The 25730-nt window shown below is 40.8% G+C and overlaps 1 protein-coding gene across 1 annotated transcript; it reads left to right on the top strand.

The window, feature by feature from the left end:
- The first annotated feature begins 12182 nt into the window (after positions 1 to 12182).
- LOC131251015 (pentatricopeptide repeat-containing protein At1g80270, mitochondrial-like) lies at positions 12183 to 24012 on the top strand. Its single transcript, XM_058251459.1, has 3 exons — positions 12183 to 12340; positions 15312 to 15918; positions 22402 to 24012. The coding sequence occupies exons 1-3, from the start codon at positions 12303 to 12305 to the stop codon at positions 23647 to 23649; spliced, it is 1893 nt and encodes a 630-aa protein (XP_058107442.1). The 5' UTR covers positions 12183 to 12302; the 3' UTR covers positions 23650 to 24012.
- Positions 24013 to 25730: the final 1718 nt, after the last annotated feature.

A 25730-nucleotide genomic window follows, 5' to 3' on the forward strand; every position in this document is an offset into this window, starting at 1 on the left:
CAATGGACCCCACCTTGTTTATGTGCTGGTTGTCGGTGCCGATTATCGATGTTGATTGTCGGTGCCGATTATCGAGACAGATTATCAATTCTGATTGTCGTGGCTGATTGCCGATTGGCGATAGAAGCCGATTATCATGACCGATTATCGATTTCGATTATCGTGGCCGATTTGCCGATTCCGATTATCGAGCGAGGCCGATTATCGTGACCGATTACCGATTCAGAGTATCAAGGCCGATTATCGATCGATTTCGATTACTGTGGCCGATTGCTGATTCTAATTGTCATGGTCGATTGACCGATTAGCGATCGAGGCCGATTATCGTTACCGATTGCCGATTCAGTGTATCGAGGCCGATTATCGATCGATTCCGATTGTCATGGCCGATTGCTGATTATGATTGTCGTGGTCGATTGACTGATTAGCGATCGAGGCTGATTATCGTGACCGATTACGGATTCAGAGTATCGAGGCCGATTATCGATTGATTCCGATTGTTGTGGCCAATTGTCAATTCTGATTGTCGTGGTCAATTGACCGATTAGCGATCGAGGACGATTATCGTGACTGATTGTTGATTTAGAGTATCGAGGCCGATTATCATGACCGATTGACGATTCAGAGTATCAAGGCCGATTATCGATCGATTCCGATTGTTGTGGCCGATTCGCGATTTTGATTGTTATGGCCGATTGACGGATTAGCAATCGAGGCCGATTATCGTGACTGATTGTCGATTCAGAGTATCGAGGCCGATTATTGATCGATTCTAATTGTCGTGGCCGATTGCCGATTCTGATTGTCGTGACTGATTGACCGATTAGCGATCGAGGCCGATTATCGTGACTGATTGTCAATGCAGAGTATCGAGGCCGATTATCGATCGATTCCGATTGTCGTGCCCGATTGCTGATTCTAATTGTCTTTTGCCTTTTTGTATGATAAAGTGTGTGGCCCACCATGATAATGTATGATCCACGCCATCCGTTCGAGATCTGGACGCTGGAAGAAATGAAAACACAAATATCAGCTCGATTCACAGCTGAGGTGGGCCACATGTGTGGACCCACCTCTAATGTACGTATTTCATCTATGTCATTCGTCCATCCAGTGGGGAGGTACGACTATACCAGACCGTCCATTAGGGGACGTCCAGCTCTGGAAGTTAATAATTAGATGTGTTTAATAATAATTATTATAAATGTATATATAATTTATATATAAACGTATATATATAATAATTAGATATATTTAATAATAATTATTATAGTGATGAAGTTCTGGTGGGCCACCACATGGACCCACCATGATATATATGTTGTATCCTCACCGTCCAATATCTGGACGGCGGAATTTTTCATGATGTATGTGTTTTATACCTGCCATTCAAGGCGGTGGGGCCCTGGCACTTACGTGTGGCATCCACACCGGCCATCTCAGGATGTGGGATCCACTGTGATCTGAGTATTTTATCCACGCTCCTGGACCCCTCCATGATGCATGTGTTGTATCCATACCGTCCATTTGTTTATGGATGTGGGGCCACCGTGATGTATGAGTTTCGCCACCCGTCCAGCGTCCATACTATCCATTTGTTTATGAATGTGCGGCCACCGTGATGTATGGGTTTTGCCACCTGTCTAGCACACTGTACGGGTGGGACCCACTGCTGATGAACGTGATTCATCCAACCGTCCATCCATTTGGTGAGCAAATCCTAAGGCTTGGGAAAAAAAAAAGACAGATCTAGTTAATAAGTGGACCACAGTACTAAGAACAGTAGAGATTGAATGTCCACCGTTGAAATTCTTTTGATAGTACAGAGAAGGTCTGGATCAATATGGTATTTGTTTTCCCTTTGGATTCAGGTCTTTGTGACCATATGAACAAGTTGGATAGGAAATAACGTTATGATGGGCCCTACCTTGTAGATGTGTTGTATCCGTGTCACACCCCAAGCCCGGGGACGGACAGCTTCCGTGATGCCCCGAATCCGGCACTCAACTTCCATACACCAAGTCCCGAGTTCGGCGCACCATAAGGAAGATTTTTTACTTTTTTTTTGTATATACATATAATAATACCTGAGCATGAAGATCCATGATCAAAATACCAAGCAACACTCTCCATTATAAATTCTGATGGTTACAAGTACCATGCTTTCCAAGGGTACACGACGTCAACATTGCCAAATCGAAAAATTGATACAATGCATCGAGAAAGCTAAGTCTTCCAAGCTACTCCTGCCCTGAAAAAAATGGAAAATAGGAAGCTTAGGCAAAAAGCCTAGTGAGTACACACGTGCGTGCAGTGTGTCGTACATGCAAGCAAGATGGATATGTCACGAAGAAATCATGTATGGTGAAAGGCATATAGTACGTAAGGTATGATGTCAATGCCAATGTCAATGCAATACATATGCATTATAGTAATACTCCTAGGGGTGTACATTTAACTGTTGGAACCGTGGAACCGGACCGAAACCGTTGGATCGGTCCAGTTTAGTCTGGTTCCAGGGTGCTAACGGTCCGGTTCCGGTTCCGGTTCCCAAATTTTCTGAACCATTGATTACGGATCGGTTCCGGTTTAGGGTCCTGTAGAACCGAACCGAACGGTTGATCCGAACCGTAGAACCGATCCGTGACAGGAACCGTGGATCCGATGTATTTAAAACCCAAAAAAAAAACCCTAAGTTGTAAGTCCACGCCCTGCCCTCTCTCGCGCCGCACTCCCAATCCCTGCCCCCTGCCCTCTCTCTCACCGCAATCCTTGGCTTCCCTGCCCTCTGCAGTCTGCCCTCTCTCTCTCTCTCTCTCTCTCTCTCTCTCTCTCTCTCTCTCGCCGTCTTGGTCCCAGGCACCAGCACCCCTTAGCCCGAAGGTTCATGTCACCATGTCATAATCTACAGCCAAGAGGACTTTGTCAGCAGGGTCGATGAGTAACGTCTGGGGAAGGAGTCAACGTGGTCTATGATTCTGTCGGGAAAGACACATTCCAAGTGAAATGTTTTATCACAGAACGTTAAAAGCAATGCTTGGAAGTATCTTAAAACATGGGTTTATGGTGGGGTGGTTTTCCTCCCATAAAAGATTTTGTTCATTTCAATACAACTACTTGGATCAAACGCAATACGCCATTTGTGTTTCTTTTCTCTAACTGCCCCAATTGCTCGGTCAGTTCAAAACAGGCACCCACGAATGGAATCGATCAAAATTTTGGGCTACTTCCAAACACTAGCTTTAAGAACTCTCTTACTCTGAGAAGTGCTTCTATTGCAAGGATCACTTACAAGTGAGCTCTTATGCAAGGATTGTTGGCATGCTTGAAGACTCGCGGATACATGGTGAACTTTGGACAGTCATCTGGTATGTCAAACCCTGTTCCGTTGTCAACCCTCACTGCCAAATCCTTGTTCTTGACGAGGCCCTCACTCATGTAATACAATGCAATTTTTTATTTTTTTTCAAATCAACTAACTAGGCTGGATTTTTAAAAGCCCAGAACCGTGGATTCGATCTGGAACCGAACCGCTCTTCACGGTCTGGTTTCGGTTCCCATATTTACAGAACCGTTGGGAACGGTTCGGTTCCGGTTTCACCCCAAAACTGGACCGAACCGACCCATGTGCACCCCTAAATACTCCGAGTCAATGCTACCAGCATCACCAAGTCATATTTTCATTTCTCTTATACCACAACCGTAACCGTATTACATGCATCCGTAATCACATCATCATCATCGTATTGTTATGTCATAATCATCTGGGACTGAACCGTTCTTCACGGTCCGGTACCGTGGATTCGATCTGGGACCGAACCACTCTTCATGGTCCGGTTCCGGTTCCCATATTTATAGAACCATTAGGAACGGTTCGGTTCCGGTTTCACCCCAAAACTGGACCGAACCGACCCATGTGCACCCCTAAATACTCCGAGTCAATGCTACCAGCATCACCAAGTCATATTTTCATTTCTTTTATACCACAACCGTAACCGTATTACATGTATCCGTAATCACATCATCATCATCGTATTGTTATGTCATAATCATACAATATCGAAAATGCTGGTAAGATCATGAATCATACAATATCATAGTAAGCGGAAATACTGACAAGTCCATGAGTCATACAATATTAGAGTACGCAATACAGATTAACTATTCAAATGAGGAGTTATAAAGAGCCAAATATCAGATATTGAGGATGCAATGTAATATAAAATTCCTAATGAGTTCACGAATACTGTCAGCCGTATCTAAATACAGAAACACAGTAACCCAAAATACCATATGCCGTGGATGTAATGCAATATGCGGTGTGAATGGAATGACCATGCTGGAGTGAATTCAGGATGATAGTACGTAGTATCGCAAGCTATGGGGTCCATCACAAAGGACTTTTATCCAAACCAGTCCCATACCTAAATTTGGATAGTCAGACTCAATGTGGTAAACTCCTAATCTCAGGTTAGTCGCGCGCCCCAACCGAAATCCTCGCCGTTGCGAAGGTATACATAATAAATAATTACGCACCACCAGCCCGAGTGGATAGTGAGTGAATGAATGAATGAATATGCAACTCCTGCTCAATAAGTCCAGATATCAGTACGATTTATCTCTGGAATCATCATCGGGGTCTATTATACTCTACGCCAGCTTGCCGCCCCTATCCGAGCGCACAATTGGGTAAGTGGAAGAGACATCACTATCTGCCTGCCAATATCGGGCCCGGCTCGTCGATAGTAGACTCATTCCTCAAGCTGGTCAAACTCAACCTAGACATTGCCCCCTCACTCAGGCGGGTAAGGTCACACCCCCTCCCAACCGACCACGACACAGTGGGAGACGCGGCCTACTGGTATACGATCCTCATGCGCTCGTATATATCCACTTAGTCTCGACGTTGGGGCGTCTCTTGGCACAGAGGTTTAGGAATTTTCACCCAAGGACATCTATGACGCCCGTATGCTAGAACCAAATATTTTCGGTGTCCCATCTGACCATCCACGATATGCCTGTGGAGGCTACGACCCTGATGTTGCTAGGGCACATGATGCAAGATGCATGAGTCATACAATCAAGTCATGCATCAATCCTGCACATACCGTGCACTCATGTGAGATAACCTCCGCCTATCAGGGAGTCTCATAACAACCTGCCTAATGACATATGCAATGGTCAACCACATCTCAAAACATGCAAATGATGCATATGGGCATGTATCATGATGTTATGTAGTCACATACTTATAATCGGTATCAATAACCGTCATCGACAATCGACCTCGACAATGTGGACATTTAACCAACATTGCCCCCAAGGAATGACCCATATAGAGCCTAATATATAATGGACCCATGGCCTTACATAAGGCCAACTATACAACACCAAGGGCCTTATTCAAGAGCTTAATACACATCACGATGGGCCTTTCACATGGGCCTAACATACATCACAATAGGCCTCATCATATAGGCCGAAAATATATCACAATGGGCCACTCATACGAGCCTAATATACATCACCATGGGCCATGACCCATAGGCCCCAAATGCATCATAATGGGCTATGGCATATGGGCCGGAATTACATTACAATGGGCCTCGCTAATGGGCCATGAATACATAATAGGTGGGCCCTGCACATAGGCGTAATATACATCAAGTGGGCTGCATCAATGGGCTGCACACAAATGGGCCTCATACTCATCAAGTGGGCTACATCAATGGGCCACACTAATGAGCCAACTGCTTTACTAAACTTTCACATAGTCAGGCAACCAGTACCACAATTTCACATAGTTTAGCAGTCACCTAAGCACCACATAATCATATGGTTAAGTGGTCACACAATGTCACTCTACTTGCCATTATTAAATGATTTAAGGTCACATGGTTACTTATCATAACTCATACATGGTCAGGTTGCCGATGCCATAATTTCACTTAGTATCCTGGTCTAGTGACCGCATCTCAAAGTATCCAAGACACAATCATAAGCATACCCACTATTCCCGGTTACACTAACTCTTAAACTGTAACCACTCAATACTTCATATGGAGAATGACTCAGATTCGATGTCACATAATCAAGAGGCAAAAAACTAGTTTCCATCACATCAGATATAGTTTAGTGGTCCCCGCGTCTGCCTCATTTATGAGCATAATGTAAGGGTTGTATTTATGTCGCATCACACCGAATTGAGGGCCACTCCATTATTAAGTTGTATAATCCAACCTATATCATAATTCTCATGACTAAGTAAATCTGCACATACAACCCGATTGTTCATGGTTTGGGTGACTATGGCTATGCCCATAAGCACGTAGTCATAACATTGGGTAGTCAATAATGCCACCGGACTTTACGTAGTTAGTTGAACTTGTGTAAATTTTGAAATCATATGGTTAACCGCCCACATATACTCCACAATTGTATTTGATTAGGTGGCCATACATACGTCACATGCCCACATGATTAAGGGGGCCAAATACATATCACACCCTCACACATCTAGAGTCTACCTAATTGTTATAATTGAATATGTTTATGGGTTTAAACACGTCATATGATTCTACTACTTAGGACCGCACCCTAACCAAAGTGCCAAGTGGTGAAATGTTGTGCACTCGTTATATAATTAGGTAATCTAAGGCAGCAACGTAATACAATGTATGTCACATACTAAGTGGTGAAGGGCTATACACATAACACAATTTCACATGTTTCAATATAGCATACATTTAATACATGTGGATCATGAACTCTTGCCGAAGAGGGCCAATGGTTGGCCCAAACAAGACTACTATTGATGAGCCCACATGACATTCACTAAAAATGGGCCTTAACATTCTTGGGCCCACACATCAATGAAATTCAAATGGGTAATATGTGGTGGAGAAATTTTAACAGAGATCGGTACCATTCACATATCAATCTGATTGCATAATTAATAGGCCACCAACCCATGATGGGCCTGGGGCTAATAAAAATCAAGTCAATCTATGACACATGTGGGCCACACCACACACAAAAATTGAGAGGATTGCCCTCCATTAAAACATTCATGATTACTTGTAAGGCCACTGAGGCGTGGATCACAAATCCAGCCCATCCATTATGTGTGTACTACTGAATTGAGGGGTCAGTCCAACTTTCTGATGCATCCAAATTTCAAATGGACCCCATAAGTGCTTTTATATACTTGAGCTCCGAGTTACATGAACGGTTTAAGGAGATCAAAATTACATGGGTCCCATAGTGATGTATTTACTATATCTACACTATTTATCTATATTTAGAGATCATTATAGAGGATTATCCAAAAAACATGAATCATAACCAATGATTATCTAGACCTCACCTCAATTACTAGTGAGGATAATGATTTCACCGTTGAACCATTCACGGGGCCACCATAACGTTTATTTTCCATCCAATCTGTTTATAAGGGGAAAAACAAATTTCATAGTGGTCCAAAACTTCTGACCCAAAAAGGGTTCCAATGGTAGACGTTCAATCCTTTCTACTTTTTTTTTTTTTAGTGTGGACCACCTGATAGTTAGATTTGTCTTATTTTTCTCCTTAAGCATTAAGACAAGCTCACCAAATGGATAGATGGTTTAGATATAACATATACCTCATGATCAGACCCATGAAAATTGCTGATTTATTCAGCTTAATAAATTTATTTTTATTTATTTTTGATGGTGTGGGCCACCTGAGTTCTGTGTACAGCTGAATTTTGGAGGTGACCTGTTTTTAAACAGGAACCATCAAATGCATGGGGCTGATGTTTGACACACATCATGGTGGGGCCTGTAGTGGGGCTTACCTCATTCCAGCGTCAGCAGAGACGCTGCTTGCTGCAGCGTTAGACGGTGGCAGCAACGACGTCAGTGCTGTTTTGTATTTTTATTTATTTATTTTATTTTTTATTTTTAATTTTTTTCATATATGGGGGCCACAGCAGGACAATCCAGTCCATCTGTTGTGTGTGTCCCACGTGGTGGAGGGGTCAGTCCAAGTTTCAGATGCATAAAAATTTCAAGCGGGCCCCAGCAAGTACTTTTATATGTTTTAGCATGTCTTCACATGATTTTTGATGGTGTGGCCTACCAGAGAACTGGATTAACTTCATTTTTCGGCTTAACGCCTAAAATGATCTGAAACATTGAATGGACGGCGTGGATTTAATACATACATCATGGGTGGGGCCCATTGTGGACCCACTGTCCTTGCCTCCTTAATTGAGCAGCTGGACGCGGCTGCTGCAGCGTCCTCTGGATACTGGCAACAACGTCCTCTATGTGTGTGTGTGTGTGTGTGTGTGTGTGTGTGTGTATTTTATATGGTGTTGTGAGCACGTGTGTGCATGGGTGTGAGTGCGTGTGTGTTTGGCCAACACAATGGACCATACTTTAGATGATTTGATAGCCTACAAAATTCTAGTGGGGCCCACAATCAATGGGTCCCACATAAAGTTTATAAATTATTTTGTTTTTATTATTATTCTTTTTACACGTATTCTCCCATGAATCCACACCATTAAACACATCATTATCTTCAAATCATTACCACTAATAATCATACAAATAATAAAAAAGAAAACAAACCAAGAGTGGAGTGGGTGTACTCACCTTGATGAATTAGATGGATGGTTGAGATGGATAGAAGAGATGGAATTGATGGTTGAGATGGATGGAAGGGATGGGATTGATGGAGTTGATGGCCCACCAAGATCACTCCTCTCTCTCTCTCTCCATGTGTAGGAAAATGGTAAAGTGCTAAGGGTTGAAGGGATATATGTAGAGAAATTGTTAAAAATGTGGTTAGATTTAATTAATGTGATCTTGGTTAGCTTAGATTAGGATTATATCAATTAATTCATGATTTGCAATTAATGATGGATTAAAGGAGCATGGGATGACATGGTGTGATGATGTCATGCTTAAGGTATGGAATGGAGAAGTGTTGACTTTGGGGAGACATGAGAGATGAGAGGTATGGGTGTGTGACATCACACACATGGGTAGAGATTCTCTCACCCATGTGTGGCATGTGCATGTGTGTATGACATGTGTTGTGCACATGTGTGGAGGGGAGTACATGGCGCCATGCGCACATGATACACTAATTATTCTTCACGGCGTATCTCACAAACGGAGTATCGTATAGACGCACGGGTTGTACCTCACGATCGCGGCAACGGGACGGTCGATATAAGATAGGTTTCGAGGTCTTGGGGTTCCAGTCAGTTCGGTGTGTACTATGAATGACCAATCCATGTCTAGCTAAGGGCATCGATCATCATGTACATAAGCATAGAAAATAGTACGGAATGGACGGGGTGTTACATTCTACCCTCTTAATAAAAATTTCATCCTAGAAATTTCTAGTTACAATACATAACTGAAAATTGAGCGGGGTAAACTGAAAATTGAGCGGGGCAAACTAAAAATTGAGTAGGGCAAACCGGAAATTGAGCGGGGCAAACTGAAAATTGAGCGGGGTAAACTGAAAATTGAGCAGGGTAAACTGAAAATTGAGCAGGGCAAACTAGAAATTGAGCGGGGCAAACTGAAAATTGAAGAATTAATAAGACACATACCAGAACATAGATTCATTGCTAATAATGGGGCAACCACCATGTAAGTGAAGAGGAGATCGACTCTATGTTCGCCCTGTAACCTGAACCCTTACTAGGTGGGGTGGTGTCGATGTTGATCAAGGTAAAGGCGTGTGTCTCTTTTTTTCCTGTATGCATTTTTTCTTTTTGGTCAACTAACTTCTTGTTGTTCCCTATTTGTAGGGTGTCATTAGAGTTCTCGCCTCCCACCAAGCTTTCCTCAAGATGAGGGGTCACGTCGAGCAGGCAGGTCGGAGGCTCGAGACAGCTAAGGTAGAGATCTAGGCCCAAGCTACGAAGCCGGAAGTGGCTGTGACAACCTGTGCCAAGGTCGAGACCTTACAGATGGCCCTGAGGGTCTCCCTCTCCTATTTGTTAATTCAGGTTTCTTTATTATTGTTTTGATTTCTTATAGCTCCACACTATTTCACTTCAGTCTGAACACTAAAAGGAAACACTTTGTTTGTCTCACATCTGATAACTTTTCAACGTAAGAGAGATGTTTAGTTCATAAAATTGGTTCTTCCATTGACTATCGGAAAATGATGTTTGTAAAGTTTCTATTCCCTCACTTATAAGTCAATTAAACATCCATTCCTTGCTAATAATAATAGTTTGCCCCACTGAATGCAAACGATTGCACAAGCATAGAGAATGTAAATGATTTACTACGTCTTGTCCTATAAACTGAAAGCCACCCAATTTTCAAGAGTATATTAGGTGCACCCCAGCCTCACCCAGAGTGATGCAGCCCTTACCATGAAACATTTTCATAAACACATGAACTATAATGGTTTTACAAGAGTTTTATCAAATACCTTCTAAGTAACATAAAAACCAAAAAAAAAGAAGAGAAAAAATGTATTTGTTTAATATACATGTTTGCCCCGCTCAATTTCATGTTTGCCCTGCTCAATTTCATGTTTGCCCTGCTCAATTTCATGTTTGCCTCGCTCAATTTCATGTTCGCCTTGCTGAATTTCTAGTTTGCCTCGCTCAATTTCATGTTTGCCCCGCTGAAATTCATGTTTGCCCCGCTCAATTTCATGTTTGTCCCGCTGAATTTCTAGTTTGCCCCGCTCAATTTAAGGTTTGCCCCGCTGAATTTCATGTTTGCCCAGCTCAATTTCATGTTTGCCTCACTCAATTTCATTTTTGCCCTGTTGAATTTCGCCCAGATCAATTTCATGTTTGCCTCACTCAATTTCATTTTTGCCCTGTTGAATTTCCAGTTTGACCGCGAAGTGATTGAAATTGACCACGAAGTGAATGAAATGGATTTTCAACCATCGACCTGATGGAATCTTGAAAATAACTAGGTTTGTTGGCTAAATTAGCTTCTCCTACCCTAAAATCATATGTGGTACATTAAGTAAATCATTCTAGTTTAGGAGTTATGCTTGTTGAATAAATAGACAAAGAAATGAATTAAAAGAGAGAAAAAAGCTTTCATATGCTTATATATACATATTTATATAAATATATATTAGAGAAAATTGTAGGTAGAATAAAGTTTTCCATGTAAAAAAAATAAAAAATAAAAATAAAAAATAAAAAATAAAAAATAAAAAATAAAAAATTTGCATAGAGTGGCATAGACTACAGTTATGGCTACGATTAGGTAAAAATACCTTTGATACATATCGAATATTCTTCGATATGTATCGAAAATTGCAGGATTTTTGAGGCAAATTCGTTAGACAGTTCTGAACCTTTTTCGATCATATTGAAAGACCTTCGATATATTGAAGTACATATCGAAAGACCTTTGATACGCATCAAAGGGCATATATAAAATGCAGGGGTTTACGGCTATAGCTACGGTTATAATTCGCAGCTATAGGAGACACCGTAGCCATAGGTTCCTGTTTTTATTTTTTATTTTTTATGCTGTTGTAATCCCCACCGCCTTTTGTGGGTCCCATTATGAGGCCTGTGTTATATCCAAACCGTCCATCTATTTGGCGAGCTCATATTAAGCATGAGATGAAAAATAAGACTGATCTAACTATCAAGTGGCCCACACTGTAAAAGGCAGTGGGGAATTGAACGTCTACCATTGAAACGCTTTCAAGGTTACAAAAGTTTTGGATCATTATGAATTTCTTTTTTCCTCTTCATCCAGGCCTTTGTGACCTTATGAATAGATTGGATGGAAAATAAATGTTATGATGGGCCCTACAAAAGTTTTAACGGTGAAAATCAGTTTTCCCGCTGCTCTTTGTGGTGTGGTCCAGTTGATCTTTGGATATGATATTTTTTTTGGATAATGCTCCGAAATGATCTCGAAATATGGATGAACGTTGTGGATATAATAAATACATAGCTGTGGGGCCATGTAACTTTGATCTCTTTTGAGCCGTTCGTACAACTCTCACAGTTGGAGGAGCGCTTCGAAAGGAAGGGAGCGGTGTATTCGTCCTGAAATCCGGTCTCCGCACGTGCAGGTCTAAGTTCCCAAACGAAGTTTGTATTGTTTCATAAAAACAGCTGGATAAAAGGTGGGGTCCACAGTCCTAAATTTCTCTTAGGGTTTTATATGGTCCTTTCTTCGCGGCAGTAATAAGTAGGTTTTTCTAAGGTTTTTGCCTTCCGAAAGAGGAACTAGTGTTTTTTCCAACCGAACGCTTCCATTCCTAGGGTTAGGGTTAGGTTTTGGGTTTTGAAAATCATGATGTGGGCGATTCGCAGAGCTGCTCATCCGCTCAGGTAATGCTCTCTCTCCCCCTCTCTCTGCTGCATTTTCCATTTAAAAAAAAATAAAAATAAAATTTCTGACTGAGTTACTAGAAATCTGTACTTTTTTCTTCTTTTTCTTTTCTAAAACAAAACCCTCTTCTTTGAACTTCATATATACTTTTCGGGGGTCTATGTTTTTCTTTGGGTAAAAAAGGCCATTTTTTACTTTCATTTTTTAATTTTAGCACTTACAGGAATACTATATTGCTGGATTTTTTTTTTTTTTTAAAATATTTTTTAGAGATTGTGATTTTGTAGTTTTTGCTTTTTGAAAACGATTAGCTGTTTGTTGGAGGAAGCTTTTAAGTGAGTTCATTTTGCCTCTATCACGGCTCAGGATTGCAAGCATGTGTTTCCCATTGGGGCCCACATGCTGAGATTGTCCAATCGTTCTAACTGTCCGTGTTCTTGATGCTATGCGATATGGGCCGTAATTCGAAAATGCAGTGACTCCGCTAAAACTCAGCCAAGTCAACTAAGCTTTTGAGATTTCGAACCTAGTGGAATCGTTGTCGAATCAACAAGTATCATGGCATTGACATGCTGACTCAATCAGCTCGATGCAACTCTCTGTGACTCGGGTCGAGAGCTGAGTCAGCGGATGTGATATGTTAACAAAAGTTAATTGTAATTAGTGGGTCTTGAGTGCAGAAGATCCACTAATAATGCAAGAGCTAGAGTCTAGACACTGATTTAGTTTTTGGCAGGTGTATGGTTGAAGAGTCGCTGCTAGCACAATAAAGCAAACACCTCTGTCACCACCATGCCAGTGATTGTGCATTTGGTTAGCTCTGCTAGTTTATATGATTTAACTATCAATAACTATTAAAAATATTCATAACCATTTTAAATTACTTAATTTAATTACTAAATATCAAGTTGAGCCAAGTGAAGATTTGAACCGATCTTTGTGTTGACCTGACCTGGCTGGAGATTGAATTTAGTTTTTGTGTTTTTTAATTATACTGGGCCGTAGTTCTAAAACTCATGGACTTGCCTTGAAAATGGCAGTCATCTAAACATGGCGAGATTTCGAGCCAAGTCACTTGGAAACTATAATTTGAGAGTGACTTGGTGAAGTCACAGCAAGACCTGTTGAGTCAACTTGCTAACTTGGTTGCCTTGATACGATTCGCTCTGACTCGGGCCTAGTCACTCACCTTGTCAGGCCTATTTTTATTTAAATGTAAAAAAGAACATGGGGAGGATTTGACCCACGGAGTGCTAAATAAAAAAGCTATGAAGTAACTTGTTGCTTATGTTCTTATTTTATAATATGTGTACCAAAGATGACTAATTTAAATATTTCTTAGTGTTTCTCCTATTTTTAATTCATAGTTTTTGTCTGTCAAGTTGAGTCTTTGAGTTGATCTGACCTGAATCAACATGGAATAGAGTTGATTTATTTATTTATTTTTTTGGGTTTTAAACTATGATATGGGTTATTGGAAAAAAAAACTTTTCTGGATGGGTGATTGTGATCATCATATATGTAGATTGAATTTAGAACATTGAAATAACATTACTTCAATGGCTCAAATTGAGCTCCAAGAATCAATGATTAGGATCATTTCTAAAGCGTGATTAGTGGACCATAGCTTATCATGGTAGTATTGATAACAGGACATTTTGAATTGTCAGACCATCTCAGCATGTGGGCCCCAGTGGGGGGCGATGCATGATGGCTATCCTCCTTTAAATAAAAAAAACTGAGAAGTACATGCTGGAAATCCTGAGTCACTGCATAGGCAAGACAAACTCTTTTTAGATAGTGGGTGTAAGTTATACCGGCTTACTTTTTCTGGATTTTTATATCGTGTATAATTATCCTCTCGTCCATAATATAAGCAAGTCATGTGAGCCGAGATCATAATACTTTGATACGTTTTGTAATACTGTTGTGTTTACATGTGTATTTAGTGGGGACAGTACTATCATTATGGCTATCAGTAGGTTGGGGCCAGGTGCTCTTTTTATTGCTAGAATAAGTAATGTATAGTTAATATAATATAACATTACTATAAAATTAATCGGCTGGACCCAATCTAAACTGGGCCCAAGATGGTGGACCGAACCCAAACCCAACTGGACCTGATCTTTAACTGAGTCCAAAATGGTAGACCTGAACCCAACCCAATTTCTAAACGGGTCTTAGAAATTGGGCCTAGACTCATTAAAGTTGGGTCAGGTTCATTGGGCGCCCATCAACAACCCTAGCTGTGATGTTGAGGAGCATGATGATCATGGAGTGTATATGAATGCATGCATATACTATGTGCTCGGACTCTCAGTTTGTACAAGTTTGGCGCATGGTTCAGTGATCCAAACAGTTGATTCATTGGCCCCACCATGGAGATCCATTGATAAAAAATCTCCCAGGCGGACGATCATAGCCAATGAATCTCTGGCACTTGTCAGCTAATGTGGACTGTTGTTGTATTTTGTTTCTTTTAACTGTCTGTTTCCTGGTCATGGATTGAAAGATTGGGATTTTCCTGTGTGGGAAATTTTTGATGCATGGGCCATCAGTTGTGGGCCTATCATACCAACATTTTGGATCCCTAAATCATAGACCATACTTGTACTAAGTGAAAGCCCAAGCGTACCATTGATATTCTCCAGTCAAGAATTGTATAGTAAGGTTAATACCTTATTTTCTCTTTTGTGAAATCTGGAAATTAAATGGATTTCTGAGAGACATGGTTTTTTATTCATTTTGCTTATTGCTGGTAGAAATGATGAAAATCAGAAATGACTATGATAACTGAGAATTACACGTATCGTAAAAAAGAAAAAAAGAAAACTAAGAATTACATGTAGTTTTGTTAGTCAAAATCATTTCAGTTGGTTGTCATCGTATCTTTTTCCTGAAATCTGCTAATATTTTGAAGTTTGCCTTATGAATCTCTCTCTCACTCTCTCTATTATGTCTCGTTACCAGGAGCCATGGTTATTTCTTAGAAGCTCCCCGAGCCCTTTGTGCTAAATCAGGCAGACTAAGTAATGCCTTGGAAAATTTTATTGGTAGTCATGTGAATGACCTGTCTCTAGCTGGTAGATGCCCTTCACCGAGGGGGATTTTCAATGGTCCATCTTTTCCCACAAAGTTCTTTTCCCAGAGCCGTACTCTTTCTTCAGAGGCTGGCACTAAGAGCAGCGATGATGAAGGCGACTTAGAGGAAGGGTTTTCTGAACTAGAAACACCTGACACTAACAGTTTCGGAATAGACAATACAGGTGAAGAGAATACCGAGGCATTGGTCTCTGAACCAGAGCTTTCCGATGATGAATCGGAAGGTAATTTGTCGGAATCTGGTCATCACGAGCCTGACTTGTCAGACAATGAAGCGGCTCCGAAGGGGGGCAAGGAGCCACGGAAGAAGGCCTCTGATTCCCCTTTGTTCAAGGTTATCATGGAGGCTCCACGCCAATCCATCCGCAGTGCTATTGATAAATGGGTTGAAGAAGGTAAACCTCTGGGCCGCACTGAACTCTCGATTGCGATGCTCAATCTTCGGAAGCGCCGGATGTTTGGGAGAGCCTTGCAGGTATTGTTTCCTAATCTTTCCATAGAATTCAATTTTATCATGTTAGGCCCATATGCCTTGTTAACTAGTCTTTGAAGAGGAATTATGAGATCCTGAAAGCATCAGGACATATAGTGTCCTGATGCACCCAACGTGGTTGATGGATGGGCCCTACCTCGGATGGTGATGTCAAAAACATTTTATAGATTGAAAAGATCCTAACCTTTGATCAGATGCCTACAAAGTCAGTTAAGAAAAAAAAAAACATATAACAGTTGTCTAGAAAATAGGCTTAAGATTGGATAGCTAAAATCTTTTATGCAGGAATACTTAGTCCATCAGATTGGGTCCATAATGTACCCCACTGCCAGCCGATGCAAAATCAGGCCATGATGTGTGGTCTGATTGGACCCTTGGGTCCACAAATCCAGTCGGATGGACCATCTAAGGGTCCAAGTCCAACTGACCTGTGGCACTCACAGAGTCAATAGGATAGCTAGATATATATACCATGCATTTGGGCTATGGGGTCCTCTAGTGCGAGTTGATATGATCTTGGTGTTTATATACATGTTGGTTGCTATTTAAGAGCCTCTATACCAATTGGATGGTAATGGTAACCTTTTGGACTTCTATAAAACTGTGTGGCTTCTACACGCTGTACAACTGTAGACACCGTCCATAAGGTTAGTAAATGTTTAGCTCTACTATGATTTAGACATTATTATTTGATTGTTATCTTTTATTACAGGTTTGAGATAAGTCAGATAAGTTGATATGCCTTTAGCTTGGCTTCCTTTTGCTTTTAAATAGGACTTCATGTATGAGTATATACTAGAAAGCTACACATGGAATATTTTGGAGATGGTGTGATGAGCCTTTTTTGTTAGAGCATCTAGAGGGAATCAGTTGTCCAAGGTGATACGTATTGGGATTTATATGTTACTAGTTTGCTTTCATTGTTAGTGCTAGGTTAAAACTGATGAAGGATCATTTGATGCATCAGATTGGGTCTGCAGTGATGCCAGTCCATTGCTGGCAGATGCAATGGGCCATGTTTTGTGATCCGATTGGAATGTGGGGCCCACAAGTCCAACCCGACATTCTCTTTTAGGGCGAATACCAACACGGTGGTGCTTTTTTCAGATAGCATTTTAGACTTATACACTATATGGCCTGTGGATACCTTACAACCGTATGGATATCATTTTAGACTTATACACTATATGGCTTGTAGATACGTTGCAACTATATAGGCAGTCCATAAGGTTTGTATGTTGAGAGTTCTACTCAGATTCTTTAGTTTACTTATTGTGGTTATCTTTCATTGAAGTTTGAGGTAGTGAGGTGAGTTTATTCTGTGGGCCAATGGCCCAATACAAGCCTTTGGATTCTTTGCTTTTTGTTAGGACTTTTTGTTTGGTTATATAAAGGCATACATATGGAATGTTATGGAGATGATGATGAGACATTTTGAATGAATAAAAATTAGATTTATTTGTTTCCTGCTATGGGATTCAAAACAGTACAATAGTTTTCTTCTAGAAGGCATTGGTGCATCCCTTTAGGCCTTTTTTGTATAGTAATTCTTCGTGTGTACCGTTATGTATTATTTCTTATTTCCTTACTGATTATTGGATTGGTTAGAGAATCTAGTAATGAAACCAATTGTCAAAAAAAAAAAAGGTTTGTTTTTGGGATATGCTTATATTTCAATCTCATCTTTAGTGTTACATTAATCTTTCAATCTGGAAAGCTTTTGGGGCATCCCCCATTTGCAGTAGGGCCCATCAGATTAACAGACTAGATAACTACCCTGGATCCCACTTGTATCGCCTGTGTGTATCAGTCCTCATGCATCGGGACTATAAGTCCTCAGGGAAACTTGTTACTGGAAATATTTTGTACTGATTTGGATATCACACAGCATGATTCTATTTTGTGTTTGTTATCTATGCAATTTATAGTGTGTTATACTCTCTCTCTATCTCACATGTAATGGATTAAATTCTCAGTTTATTAGCATGACAGGCTTACATAACAAATGCGATGTGTTATGTGGCGAAGAAGAGTGTGGGTTCATTATGAAACAGAAAATCGAGCCCATACTGAAAGAAATATATTTCAGACTACGTGTACCATATTTTGGGCCTTAACGTGGGATCTAAAGTGCAAGAAGACACTTTTTTTTATAGGATAATGCAACTATCAAGGAAGAAACTAGTTGTGATGAAGTTCAACGTACAAGATTGGAAGTTCGATTGACCTGAGAGAAGGTGCTATGACTGTGAGCAAGCTCAACAGTTGTCTAGCCTTGATCTCTAAGGTTTTCCACAATGGTAATGGTGGTCATAAGGGCTGCCGTCATTACCATTATGAAACAGCCATAATGGCCATTGCGGTTTTTTTAAAAAAATACCTATTTCAGCCCCATAATGGACCGATATGGGTCAATTTTTCTATAGTGGACGTTAAGGCTTTTACAACCCCATAACGTGTAATGGCTACCACCGTTACTGTTATATAATGGCCATTATGTAACCGTTTTGGGATCCCTTGATCACCACTCTCCCCTCGACACTTTTTTTTTGAGAGAGAGAACTGAAATTTTTATTAGAAGCGCACTGAAAAGAGTAAAAAGAATACAACCAAACTCTACACCTCAAAAAAAAACAAACAAAACCCTACCTTTACGTAAGAAGCCCAGCCCAATGCATTACATTTAATTTCCTTTATATAACCTCTTGGGACGATAAACAGTTATTTTGAAAACAACGCCTACTGTGTTCCCTCCAAATGGACCACCGCACGGTCAAAATGAGCAATCTCCAAATGGTTTTCCCAGATTTTCCCACCCCTCCATGCCAAACCCATAAAAGATCTGACACTGACTTCGGCATGACCCAATTGATATGGAAGGCATGAAGAAAGTGATCCCACACTGTGCTATAAAGAAACAATATAACTTGCTCAAAGAAAATATTATTAAACTATCTCATTCCATAATGCATGTGCCTTGTTTATAACGTGTGTTTGCAAGGTTTCCTCATTAGGAATCTCTAGAATAATAAGAGGAATCTAAAAATAGAACCCCTTGCTAGCCAAGATCTCTAAAATAGGAAAAACCCCGTAAATATGAAAATCTAACAATACTTGTTTCCTAACATATAGAGATATTATTCTTAACATAAAAATATGAAAGAATCGCATCGAGATTTTCTGTGCATTGTATATGTTCAATTTTTTTTCTTCTTATGGACATGGATGGTTTGATCTTGTGCAATGAAGACCAAGAACTATCGATTAGGAGTGAGTTGGTACAAGTTAAAGGCTCTAAAAGGGCAAGGGTAACGCCCAAAAGGACGTAGATGGAGGTAGTAAGAAAACACTTGATGACCTATGGTCTAATTGAAGGTCTAGCCCTTAATAAAGCAGAATAGGATTCACGTAGCCTGCCTTAATTAATTGGGATAAGGCTTAGATGATAATGATGGCGATGATAGAAATGTAAAAGAAAGGTAATTAGAAATGAGTTAAAAAAAGAAGAAATTGGGCCTTTTATCGTGCACATGTGTCAAGCAAGCACGTGTGGTATGTGGCGCAATTGCATCAATTCCCCTTGGCTTGAAAAAACTCGGCTTTGCCGAGTTAGTGACAATATACTCCTCATAGAGCTCTAATTTGCTGCGCTTGAAATTGCTTGCTGAGACATGCTGGCGGACCTCAGCTGGCCCCTCCACTTGATTAGGAACTTTTGATACCCTCATTGGCATGTGGAAACTATCTAATCATCCCACACATTTTCAATGATTTCTTTGAACTGGCGTGGTAACTCAGGTGCTTGTCTACTTGTGGTTAAAAGAAAAACATTTATGGCGTGTTTGGAAGTTCTTTTGGGGTGTTGATGTTGCGGGGGCATCTTGGTGCGACCAGTGTTGTCATGTGCGGCCGCATATGCACATATGCGATCGCATATGCACACATCCATATGCAAATCGCATATGCGATCATGGCACATATGCCATCGCGTATCACATATGCGATTGCATATTGGCCATGGCACATTGATATATATATATTTTAAATTATTATTATTATTATTATTTTTGCAAAAAAAAAAAACATTTTGCCTATAAAAAGACTTCCAAATCTCCTCCATTTGCAATATTCTCACTCCAAAACTCTCTTACTCTCTTCTTCTCTTACATTTCCTAATTAGAAGTGGTCTTGATCACTCTCTCTCTCCCTTGTATTTCTTACTTCCAAGTGATCATAATCTCTCTCTCTCTCTCTCTCTCTCTCTCTCCCCTACATTCCCTCTCTCTGGGAAGTTGGAAGATCAAGATTCAAGCATTCTCAAGTTTCAAGGAAGATAGCTTGTTGATTTTCTACAATAATAAATAAATAGCTTGTTGATTTCGTTGTTACTTCTTGTTAACTATATTGTTGAATGTCAATGACTTGACGTTTAATTCATTGTTTAATTGATTTTATCTCTCTCAAATGTATTTTAAATATGGAAAATTAGTTATCTATTAACTTACAAAAGTTCCCCTTAGTTTCTTATATATATTTTTAACATTTTTAATTTTTTTTCCCTATATATATATATATATATATATATATATATAATGCGGTCACATATGCGATTGTGTGATCGTATATGCGCATAGGCACATGCAATCGCACTTGATCGCATATGCAATTCGATGACATTGGGTGTGACTCCAAGAATGTATTGCATCTCCACACTAGGGGTGGGGTGGTCCACAAGGTAGGACCTCATGTTGTCAAAAGTGATCGCGTAATGCCATCCATATGGCATATGCGATGGTTGCATATGCAATATGGATGGTATGCCATCTCATATCGCATAAAGCAATCGCATATGTGATTATGCGATAATCGCATATGCGATCGCATACAAAAAAGTTGTGCAATCGCATAAGTGATCACATAGGATCATTTGACAACATTGGACCCATTGTGGGACTGTGTGATTCGGGGACCTGTGCGAAGCGTGGTTTGCCCACAGGGAGGACTCGCTTGGGTTTGCCTGGGAGAGCTAGAATATAGGGATAAATCGGTGATTCTGCAACAGCTCTGGACTTTTTGGTGTGTTGGCCGGTTGTCCGCTATCAGTTGTTGGATGTGATATGGCTTAAAATGTAAGTGAAATAGTAAAAAAGGCGAAATAAAAAAGCAGCTGCTCTCTCAATTGCATTTTGGGGTGGAAAAATCATGAGAAGAGCAACTTTCCTAATGCCATTTACATCCTTAAAAGTGCCCCCATAGAAAGAACAGGTTGCTTAGGCTGAATAGTGGAAGTTTTTAATTTAAAACAAAAAGAATTTGAAATAAGGAGCTCATTAAAAGAGTTGGAAGTTTTTAATTTAAAATATCAATTCTATTTCCGTTGTTTATGGTTGTTAATCCCCAATTTTCAATTTAAAGATCTAGTAAAATGTCATAGATCCCATGTCATCTCATCATCATAGACCTGTCCTTTATATATATATATATATATATATATATATATATATATATATATATATATATATAAAATTTCTGAGATTCAGGACCCTTGTAGAGGATGCTAAGTTGCAAAAGACATTGATGTAAGGAACCTAGATTTGGGATTCTAGAACAAGAAAATTACTAGTGGAAGGGGTGTGCAACAGCAGTACTGGTAGCACTGTAAGCTGACAGTGGTACAGGAAGATGTGGGACCCACCTGATGTATTCACACCATCCAACACGTCAATCAGATGTGTCGCCTCAGAAAATCTCTAGTACCCAATACTCAGTCCGAACCAAAGCTAAGGTGGGTCACAGCAAAGGGAATGAGCTGGGAGGGAATGCCCACCATTGAGTTTTACAGGGGCCCTCCGTAGTTGTAAGACACCCTTATTTTTGGCCAGATCATCTGGACTGGACTGGAAGGTTCTGAATGTTCTTGATTATATATAAACACAACACAGTGGGCCCTCCCCTCTAATTTACAGTGACCATTTTCTTGTAATATGTTTCCAGTTCTGTGGTCCTTGTGAGTTTTGGATTGGGCTGATTTTTAGGATCTGGGGGTTTCTTGAGGCGATGCATCTTATTGACGTTTAGACTCCATGAACACCACTGGGCCCCACATCTGCCCGGTACCACTAGAGCACACCCCGTAGAGAAATGCGGAACCTACTGTGTTTAGCATTGATAATTTTTCTGTAATCATCATCATCATCATCTATACCGTATTCCAACTAATTGGAGTTGGGTACGCATCTTGTTCTACCATTCCACATGAAATGTGGAAACCATGTTTATCTGGGCTTGGTACCAGCGACGAGAGTGCAAAACTCAAACTGGCAGAACTATTCACGGTTTTATGATATTTCTTGAAAGAATGAATAACCTTTAATCTCACATATATATAGTTATTTTTTTCAGTTTCTGTCAATTTCTGGCATCCTAGTTCAATTTTTTTGTGTGTGTGTGTGTGTGTGTGTGTAGCTCTTGGAGTGGTTGGAAGCAAACAAGCAGATCGATATCACTGAGCGAGATTATGCTTCTCGACTGGATTTGATTGCTAAAGTCCATGGTCTCCATAAGGCTGAAAAGTACATTGAGAAAATCCCACAATCTTTTCGAGGCGAAGTAATCTACCGAACGCTCTTGGCTTACTGTGCCAGCACCCTCAACGTCAAGAAAGCGGAGGAAATATTTAACAAGATCCGGGACTTAGGGTTCCCATTGACTGTATTTGCTTGCAATCAGTTGCTTATGCTCTATAAGCGGCTTGACCGTAAGAAGATAGCAGACGTTTTATTGATGATGGAGAAGGAAAACATCAAGCCATCTCTTTTCACATATAAGCTTTTGATAGACACGAAAGGCCGTTCGAATGACATGACAGGCATGGAGCAGATTCTCGAGACCATGAAGGCTGAAGGGCTTGAGCCTGACTTGCTTCTACAGGCGATGGTTGCGAGGCACTTCATTTCCGGGGGGCTCAACGAGAAGGCCCAGGCAGTCTTGAAGGAGATGGAGGGAGACAGTCTGAAGGTGAATCGTGGGGCGTGCAAGCTATTGCTCCCTTTATACGCGGCCCTTGGGGAAGCTGATGAAGTGGACCGGATATGGAATGTGTGTGAGACAAACCTGCGTCTTGAGGAGTGCTTGGCTGCCATTGAAGCATGGGGTAAGCTGGGGCGTGTGGAGAATGCAGAGGCGGTTTTCGAGAAGATGCTCAAGCAATGGAAGAAGCTCTCACAGAAATACTACACAGCCATCTTGAAGGTCTATGCGGATCATAAGTTGCTGGCCAAGGGGAAGGATGTCGCAAAGCGGATGGCGGATAACGGGTGCCCAGTCGGTCCATTCACATTAGATGCACTCGTGAAGCTCTACGTGGAGGCCGGTGAGGTAGAGAAGGCGGACTCAATCTTGCAAAAGGCAACTCAGCAGAACCAGATGAAGCCGCTATACAGCTCGTATCTCTCTGTCTTGGATAAATACGCGAAAAGGGGTGACATCCATAATGCTGAAAAGATATTTCATAGATCGAGGCAAGCAGGGTATGTTGCTAGGATTCAGCAGTACCAAGCTCTCCTTCAAGCCTATGTAAATGGGAAAGCTCCTGCGTATGGTTTTCGGGAGAGGTTGAAGGCAGATAATATGTTCCCGAGTAAGACCCTGGCAGCCCAGTTGGCGAGGGTTGATGCATTTAGGAAAACGCCGATATCAGATTTGCTTGATTGATGGGCGACTCTTGCTATGGGTCTGAGCTGGGTATCTGTGGTTGGATCTGTTATTAGTGAACTCTGATGAAATGGGTATGTGTATGCCATGAGCTCATGGGGTTTTGAATTTTGGTCATGGGATGGAGGGTAAATGTTGAGTGGGTGGGGCCCTTTATAGCTTAAACATAAGTTTGTTTGGATGCACAAGTGAACTAAATTCCAAGCATTGAGTTTGAGGACATGACAACCAAACAGTAATATGGTCATGTTCCCTTTCAGCTCAGCTCGAAAGTTATGTAGCGTTTGGTATGAATGCCAAGGAAATTGCAATTTGGTTGGTTCCACTTGATAGTGCATCCAAACGTGCCCATGGGTTTTGAAACTGGTACTGTGCAATTGGAAATATGAACTTAAAAATGGTATGCATGGTAAGTTTGTTTTGGCAAGACTATTCTGATTATTAAGATGTAGTCGGCACACATGCAGCTCTTGGGGTCCATTGTGTTTGGATCATAGCTGGAAAGGTCCTGATCAATGAATGGTGATAACCCCTACATATCTGGCTATCAAATGGACGATTGAAAATGAAATTGGATGGGTTAGATCATGTGATCAGTGAAATTTGAAGGGTAAAATCCAGTCTACCAGATCGGGGCTGTATGGGGTTATTTCCATTATGGGTGGATGATCTGAAACTCTCCTACTGTAGTAAGATGGGTCCTGCACCAATGTAGAAATACCGGGTCATGAATTTGTGACTCATCCGAGTTGACTCAGACTCGGTGGAGATATTCCCAACTGGACTTGGTCAAGCCCTGACTCAGGGCTGAATAGTTGGTCCGAGTTGCTGAGTCTTCATTATAGAGCTGTACATGAAGCGAGTTAGCTTGGTTAACTAGCTCGACTCGACTCGAAAAAGCTCGAATCAACTCGGTTCGGTACTGACTTCAAGCCGAGTCCAGCTGATTTTTGGAGCTTGAAAAAAATTTTGAGTCGAGTTTGAGCTTGTCTGAGCTTGAATCAACTCGGATCAAACCTCTACTCAAATCAAACTCAGATCGAATCAGTTTGGTGACTTAGTTGTTTTGATATTGACGTTGCTCACCAAGTGTTTGATGAAATGACTCAACAAAGTATTGTTTCGGGTGTATACATTCTCTGTGGGATCGGCTGCTGGTGAGGAATGTATGGATACGAAATAAATCACTACCAAAAAAAAAAAGAACAAAGAAATTTACATTATAAAACTACCTCTCGATCTTGATTTTGATGCTACCCACTGAATGTTTGATGAAATACCCATAAACTGCTGTTGTTGTTTTGCATATTGTGAGAAATTGAAGGTGCATTTCATGTGTTTGAGGAAATGTTGCACAAGCTCGAACTTGGCTTGAACTCCCAGCCAAGCTATTCAGTCAGGCTCGAGGACCGAGTTGAGCTGAGTTTGAGCTGGGGTCAGCCACTGGCCAAGCCGAGTTGAGTTGTGCCAAGCTCGATTCGGTTCGACTCGTGTACAGCTCTAGTCTTCAATCCAAAATACAAGACAGGCCCAATGACTGCAATGGACCTGATTGACCAGGTTTAGTACTTGCTTAATGGGCTAGGTTGGGCTTGGGTTCATTCAACTAAAAAGGTAGGTAGATTTAAAACACTAATATAACAATATCTGGAATGCCTCCCCATCCAGACTTAGGCTTTGAGTCTTGGTCATGATCCAATGATCCAAACCGTTTATTTGGTAGGCCTCTATCAGATTAATCCTATGTTTATTTCCATTGAACAAAGTGCCTGCTGCAGCATAGTTTATTTTTCAATGGAATGGGAATTAGGAATTGCTAAGATGAGCTCGTGAAACAGATGGGAACAAAGTAGGAGGGGATGCCTACCCTTATTTTCACTATGGCCCACCTGAGTGCATGACTCTTCATCTAAGCCGCGTGAAGGGATTGTATACCCTGGTTGAGTTTTGATTGGAGAAAATTTTTTGGTAAGTTGTACTCTAACCCTAGACCTCCGTGTTGAAACATAATATATCTAATGTTGTGTTGTAGGCTTGAACACTTGGTTTTAAACCATCCAAATTGTATAGGACCCACTTTA

This window comes from Magnolia sinica, chromosome 7 (genome assembly GCF_029962835.1).
Source record: "Magnolia sinica isolate HGM2019 chromosome 7, MsV1, whole genome shotgun sequence".
NCBI lineage: Eukaryota > Viridiplantae > Streptophyta > Magnoliopsida > Magnoliales > Magnoliaceae > Magnolia > Magnolia sinica.

Bases quoted from the DNA above. Each gene is read 5' to 3' on its own strand.
- LOC131251015 (XM_058251459.1), top strand. From the start codon at position 12,303: ATGATGTGGGCGATTCGCAGAGCTGCTCATCCGCTCAG. The intron at 12,341-15,311 runs GTAATGCTCTCT...TCTCGTTACCAG, and splicing joins AGAGCTGCTCATCCGCTCAG to GAGCCATGGTTATTTCTTAG. The intron at 15,919-22,401 runs GTATTGTTTCCT...GTGTGTGTGTAG, and splicing joins TGTTTGGGAGAGCCTTGCAG to CTCTTGGAGTGGTTGGAAGC.